Raw genomic sequence first — 7,500 nt, forward strand, 5'->3', positions numbered from 1 at the left:
CAGTGAGCCAATTATTATTCATGTGGAGGCTTGACTCACTCTGTCGTTTTCCATCTCAAATAAAGAGATTTTTATTACAGCCTTTCAGTTCATCTCTCTTCACACTCCCTTGCTTTCTCTCTCCCTCTCCAATAACACTCCCCCGTTCACCGCCCACTACAATAACAGAGAGAGAGAGAGAGAGAGAGAGAGAGAGAGAGGGAGAGAGGGAGAGAGAGAGAGAGAGGGAGAGATAGGGAGGGAGGTAAAAAAGCAGAGATGGCTAACAGGGGGTTTTGGAGTCTAAGAGACGGAGCGACGGAAAGATCCAGACCAAGAATAATTATCAAGAGAGAAAAGAAACAAAATCTACAGAGAAAGAGAGAGCGAGAGAGAGAGAGAAAGAGTGAGGGAGAAAGGAAAGGAAAAAAATGAGTGGGTGAGACACAGAGAAGAGGAATATAGCATGAGAGGAAAAAGAGCGGGAGGGAGAGAGAGAGAGAGAGAGAGAGAGAGAGAGAAATGAGCAAGAGAGGACACAGGGGAGGGAGGAAAAGAGAGAGAGAGATCCTGACATACACCCACAAATGTCAGCCACATCTTACCACCTGCGGAACAAGGACAAAATACACACGCAGACACAAATTTGTGTACCCACATGCACACACGCACACACACACACACACACACACACACAACTATTTAAAAATACAAAATTATTCTCTCTCTCTCTCTCTCTCAATCTCTCTCTCTCTCTCATACATACATACATACACACAGAGATAGATAGATAGATAGATAGATAGATAGATAGATAGATAGATAGATAGATAGATAGATAGGCACAGATATCTGTTCCTCACACACACACACACACACACAAACAGAGGTTCTGAGTCATATTAACTTTAACATCTCAAGGATGAATGGCCCGCAGTAAGACAGAAAACATTTGACAACAAACTCTCAACATTGGCTTGTGTGTTCTATTGTTCCCTCCCTACATTCACCAACGACCTTTCCAAACGCAACCTTTATCACATGAAAGTTTTCACTTGATTTTAGTTCATTTATATTGACTTTTCTTTTCGTGTCTGTGGGTGACCCAACTCAGTGCCATGTTCTTCTCTTAGTATACTGTCAAAGCATTTGAAATGGTAACAGCAGTAATTCCAATTTAATGAAATTACACTTTGTAAACAACTGTAGTTATTGTTCATTTTAACAGTCATTACAGGTGTTGGCTCTAAATTTTATATTTAAAAAAAATGCTAGATTAAAACAACAGAATATTACAACAGAATTTATGTACTGGAATGGAGTGGAAATGAATAACAGATACTGATTTTCTCTCTTTTCTTTCTTTTTGTTTTGATTTTAAATGTACCTTTCTGTAATGACGTATCGGTCTTTTAATAAATGTTAAACCTAACCATTTCAGCGATGGCTAAATTTGGATTTTTATTTAAGTTCCTTAAAAAAAATGTATAGCATTATTGTACTGAGTTCATCAAATGAACACTATGAGTGTTTGCTGTTTTTTAATTTTTTATTTATTTTTTTTTTTCTTGGCATTAGGGGGACACTCAGCTATGTCGAATAGTAATTGAAGGGCATAGAAATTTTGCGCTTAGAGCCAACACTCACCGTAATTGAAACAACTTCGCTCTGAGTTCTGGGTGATCTACACCTTCATCCTTCGTCCACTTTAAAATGAATTACTCCCCAAAATTTCCTAAATTCTTTCACTGTTCTTCAAACTAATAGATTGAGGCAGGCTTTTTTTTTTTCTTTTTTTTTTCCTCGACAACTGCGCGTTTGTAGAATGCAGAAGGTCAACGTTAAGTACTCAAAACACAAATACACCCCCTCAAACAAAACAAAACACACACACACACACACACACACACACACACACACACTCACACACACACACAACACACACACATACACACCTGTACGCACATATGCACATGTATACCTGCGCTCGCACGCACACACACCTGTCCGTGCGCACATGCACACAAATGTTTTGCAATCCAGACTTGTATAGAACATAATCCCTCTCAAATCTGTTTCGTGTATGTTCATTAGAAAACGGCCTGTAATTGCTATAAAAAGTCCACTGATAACTCCATCTCCCAAGGAGGACTCAAATGACTTTCTGCTCCCTGAACTATGTATAAAACAATCACAACAAACAACACAGAGCTATCATAAAAAAAAAAAAATACACACACGCACAATTAAAAATGATCTACAAATGACCTTCGTGCCTTCCTGAGTGACAAACATGGTCAGAGAGGGACAGCGAGAGGGACAGAGAGAGAGAGAGAGAGAGAGAGAGAGAGAAACAGTGAGTCAGTCCAGCTGTCCAAAATTCTCCCAGGACCTAGAGGCACTCGATACCTGCCATCAATATCTTCATGTCTTCACAATGTGTGTTCCCCATTCACAGTCACAGTGCCTGCCTGAGATTCCACTAGACAGGGTCATATGAGTATATACATATAGATGGACAAACATGTGCGCGTGCTTACACACACACACACACACACACACACACACACACACAAACATGCATGCACACATGTAGACACACTCACACACACAGACACACACACACACACACACACACAGTCATTCCTATTACTGTACCATCATAATTTCTGTAACATATGACACAATGGCCAGTCATATGACAGGCATTCATAAATCAACTCCTGCATTAAAACACACACACACACACACGCACGCACACACACGCACACAGAAACATTATAAACTCACAGACACACTGACATAATGGCCATTTCACACAGGCATCTGTCCACACGTCCAAAACAGCATCTATTGGCAACACATCCACTCCCATTAGCTAACCGTTCAACCTGTCACAACACACCCTCTCTCTTTGGCTTCTACAGATAAGGCCAAAGCAATCGCTCACCTTGTTATAGACACCCCAGGATAGCTCGGTCTCAATCACCATGACAACGATGCCGAACATGCCGAAGATGAGCGCGTAGTCGCTCAGTCTCTTCCTTTTCTCGAAGAGCGCCCTCCGGTGGCCGAGCTTGTAACCGATGTTCTGGTTCTTGCGTTTGTTGGCTTTGGAGGCTGTCCTTCCGGACCCGCCCCCTTGCCCGCCCCTCCGGCTGTTCGAACCAATCGCCGTTGCCCCTGCCATACCCAGTGTTCCTCTACTTTCTGAGAGAGCGTGATTCTGGTGGTAGATGGACATCTGATTGGCAGAGGGCTCCAGCTCATACGCGTGTCCATATGGCGGGTCCTCCTTGGAGGAGATGACAATCTCGGGCGGGTTCTGAGGCTGTGACTGGCTGTGTTGGGAGGAAGTGGCCGCGCCTTGACCGGAATTGGCCCCGCCCTCTTTGGTGTCGCTGCCGCTGTCAGATTCGATGAGGTTCCGGCGGGAGGCGCTGAGGCGACTTAGCGGTTTCATCACCCCACCGCTGTACTTACACGAGCTCATGGCGATCTCCGTGAAGGGGTTACTGTCCCTCCGATGGACGAGAGGACTCGTCTGTCTATGCTTACACCCTCTTTCTCTCTCCCTCTCTCGCTCCCTCTCTCTCTCCGTGGAGGGCGAGTGGGAGGAGTAAAAGAGGGCGTTGTAGACAGGTGACGTCTCACCACTCAGACTATGCTGGCTACCCAGGCAGGAGGAGAGAGGAGTGCTCGTGGGGTGCAAGGCATTCGGGATGGGTGTAGGCAACTGGGGTGCTGTCACCAGGGGTAACTTGGGAAGGGAGGCCGGAGGGAGGTTTGGGGTGGTCGGGGACGGCGTGCCATTAAGCCTCTCCAGGCTGCTGTTACCTCCTGTGTGGTTAGAGTGGTTGCTTCCAGGGTAGTTGCCAGTAATAGAGGGGTGGGACATACCACTCAAAGGGAGGGGGGGACGTTGGTCCTCATCCTCACTCCCGCCTAGAAGGGCCAAACTCAGGGTAGGAGGGGGATCCATAGCAACGAGGGTACTCCAGCAAGTATTGGCAGACTCTCCTCAACTCTGAGGTTCAGTCAGGAAGATGAGGAGGAAAGGAGCAAAGGAGAAAGAGCGAGAGAGAGAGAGAGAGAGAGAGAGAGAGAGAGAGAGAGGGACAGACAGGTTTAATTATGAGGGAATGAAATGAAGACAGATGGACAGAGGAGACATAACAAGACAAAGCAGTAAAGAGGAGAGAGAGGAAGAGTTGGGTTGATTGATGAAGGATAAGGAGGGGTGGCGAAAGGGATGGATGAACAGTGAGAGAGGGGGATGATGGAGAGAAAGTGTGGGAAGTGGGGTGGGGTGGGGGGGTTAGAACGAGGGATAGAGGAGAAATAGAGGAATCTACGTAGGTGCAGGGGGAGAAAAGTGATAAGGCTTAGAGTTCATATTTTCGACCCTTGACAAATTTAGCTATCACTCCCAAAAGCACTATCTCTCTCGTTCTCTCTCTTTCTCTCGCTCCCTCCTCCTCTCAATCCTCCCTCCCTCGCTCTTTTCTTCCAGCAATCTCTGTCACAGAAATGTTACCGTTAATCTCAGTGTTCTTCAACGACTTGGTCACATCCAGGGTTACATCAAAGTGTTTGGACTCCTAGAACCTTAGGTCAGAACTGAATACTCCACAGAACTTGACTCCGTCAACTGCTAAATTTAACTACATAAACTCATCAACATGAGAGGGATTTGGATATTTCGCTCCTTGACTTCGCTTTACCAAAAACTATTTAGCGTTCCGAACGTTGTATTTTACTTGGCTATTCCTTCTCTGAAAATCTTTCTTCATCTACACCAGACACCTCTCTCTCTCTCTCTCTCTCGCTCTCTCTCTCTCTCTCCTACCTCTCCTCTCTTCGTCTGTCTTTCCCCGTTCAGTTGTTGATTCAGAGGCGAAAGAAAAATATTCCTCCACACTTTTTCTTTTTCATGTTGTCACGACCATTCCATCATCCATTTGTTTATTTTGCCGACAGAATCTCCCTTCAGATCGTGTTATTAGTGTGAACCGATCGCCTTCCTTTAGGGTAATATCTCTTCGTAACAGAAATGTTGTTTGTATACTCTCGCTGTATGTATTCCAGCGTCAACTAAAGCGTTTGTTTGGTTTACAAAATCATGACGATTCGGTATCCAAGCGAACAACAACGTCAGAAGATATAATTATGTATGCTTTAAAGAAATCTTATTTGTCTTCATTTCTTGCAGGATAAAACTTCTCATTTCATGTTGTTGGCTATTCGTTTCCCGTCAGTTTAGAAAAAAAAGAGGATGCGTGTTATGTAATGAATAACAAAAAAAATTGTCAATATTTTTATTTTTCCTAATCGTTGGTTATCATCTGTCTCTCACTCGCAAACTGTCGTTCACTCAGTGTCTGCTCTCTCTCTCTCTCTCTCCCTATCTCTCTCTCCTTCAACTTCTCTCTTGCGCTGACTCTCTCCGCCCTGGACCCTCCTCTCTGTGGTCCTCATTGGACAAGCATCAGTAGGCGAAATCGATTAGAAAAACTACAACAAAATATAATTTGGTAAAAACCAATTTTATTTTCATTACATTTTATATTTTTATTATATTCCACACAGATCTTTCTCTAGCAAAATATGAATGGGGCTCAACTATAATTGGATAGAACTGTCAACGTTTATGATTTGGCAATTATTAATGCAACCAAGCCTGCATTAACATGTTATTTGATGTCCCTGAACAGACATTTAACTTCTGTTGATTTATGGCACTGTTTCCACTGATAATGCCATTCGCGCAATGGCCTGTCATTTCCTCACCAAAAAGTTGTTCGTCTGCCTAAGACCACGAGCAACACGTAAGCCTCCTATTTGCGAATTGCACATAAAATTGAAACAGCCTCGAGGTTACACGCTAAAACACAGCCTCAGCTGTACAGTTCAACAACAGGTGGCGACAAATGTTCCAGGCTGTTCACCAAAAAGACCCGCCGGTCCTAGGCAACCGGAAAGAACCTACGAGACTTAGTAAGGCAGAAAAAATATCTGACGATGCAAGACGGAGAGAGAGAGACAGACAGAGGGAGAGGGAGACAGGGAGAGAGAGAGAATGTGCGCGCATGTTAATGAGGTTGGTCAGCCGTTAGGTCTCCAGCGTCTCGCGCGGTCATGGATGGCTAGTTTTGTGTACGGTCTCCAAGGATGACACAACCTCAAATCACAGCGTTAAAAACTTAAGAAAGAAATATTTGTAAGAAAGGCGGAGACGACGCCGAAACCACTTTGCTGACGAGGAGACTCTTAAGGTCTATCAGCATGCCCAATATGCCCAAATCAATATCCCTTGATGAGACTGAGCGGAAAGGCTTTCGGTGACTACAGCCCTTGGGATCAACGGTTTCAGAGTATGCTGAACGCCGCACCACCACAAAACCGTACAGCCTGTTCTAAATCCCTCAGAATAATGTAACTGCAGATTAAATATTACAAGAAAGAAGGAGGTTTGTAATGATCGGATCACAACATAATGAAGCCAAAAATGCCATGCATTATTTATGTTATTAAATGAAAATTTTGGCAACGATCGTATATTTTCAGTAATTAGTGCATTTCTTTTATATTCCTGAATGTTCCTAAACCGGATCTAGAGGGAAGGATAAAGCCTCATTCAGTCACACGGGGTGAGATTATGTACTTTGACAGATATTAATAAATGGAATCTTTGTGTCGTTGGTAGATGGTTTCCTCGGATTTTACAGACTATTTACCGCACCTGCCATATGTCGCCACCAGGTGACTTCGGGCGAGATGGGCGTACATCACGCATCACCGTAGCCATGGTGATGACGGGAGGTCACATTTCCGGGGTTGTTTGTCTAAATACGTTTACAGTAGGCTACAGCACAGGAAGAGTCGTGAGAGATTAGTGCAGAATATTATGGAACAACGGCGACACACAGAGAGCAATAAACGGTGTGTGTGTGCGTGTGTGTGTGTGTGTTTGAAAGAGAGAGAGAGAGAGAACAACATGAAACAGTAAAACGAGTTGCATGAGGAATAGGGACAATGAAATCCAGCATTAGAGAACTGAGTATACTGTGCTGTGAAAAGTTAGTGCCCAGGGCTGTTGAAGGCCGTCCATACGCCCCGCCCCACCCTACCAAGTGAAAAGGCCAAAGGTCCTTTTGAAGAGGACAGTGACATAATGGGACTCAGCTGTCCAGCTATAGCTGGAGAACAAGAGAATATATAGGTGTTGAAATAGAGAGAGACCTGTTACACAAGGCTAAAGACCATCAGAGAGAGAGTGAGAGAGATAGTCTGAAATTCGCTAAGAAATATGCAGTAACCGGGGGAAAATGGAGAGAATAAGAGAGGCAATAAATTGACAGTGGTTTTCCCCTTAGCGCGGCGGTAGACATTTAGGAGACAGGAATCAGAATGATGGAGTGATAGAGACAGCGTGAAAGGGTGATTTTGCTTTTCTTTGGAAAGGCAAAAGGTAAGCTCCATGGGCTAAGGGTGATTCTCATAACCTTTATCACAGCAGAA

General features: G+C 44.2%; 1 protein-coding gene across 1 annotated transcript in view; it reads right to left on the minus strand.

The window, feature by feature from the left end:
* Positions 1-3,961, minus strand: part of kcnn3 (potassium intermediate/small conductance calcium-activated channel, subfamily N, member 3) — a 36,432-nt gene extending 32,471 nt beyond the window's left edge. Inside the window, exon 1 of the mRNA XM_030784132.1 lies at positions 2,930-3,961. Coding sequence (XP_030639992.1) covers positions 2,930-3,961 — 1,032 coding nt within the window. The remainder of the gene's footprint in view (positions 1-2,929) is intronic.
* Between the last annotated feature and the right edge of the window lie 3,539 nt (positions 3,962-7,500).

Source organism: Chanos chanos, chromosome 9, assembly GCF_902362185.1.
Source record: "Chanos chanos chromosome 9, fChaCha1.1, whole genome shotgun sequence".
NCBI lineage: Eukaryota > Metazoa > Chordata > Actinopteri > Gonorynchiformes > Chanidae > Chanos > Chanos chanos.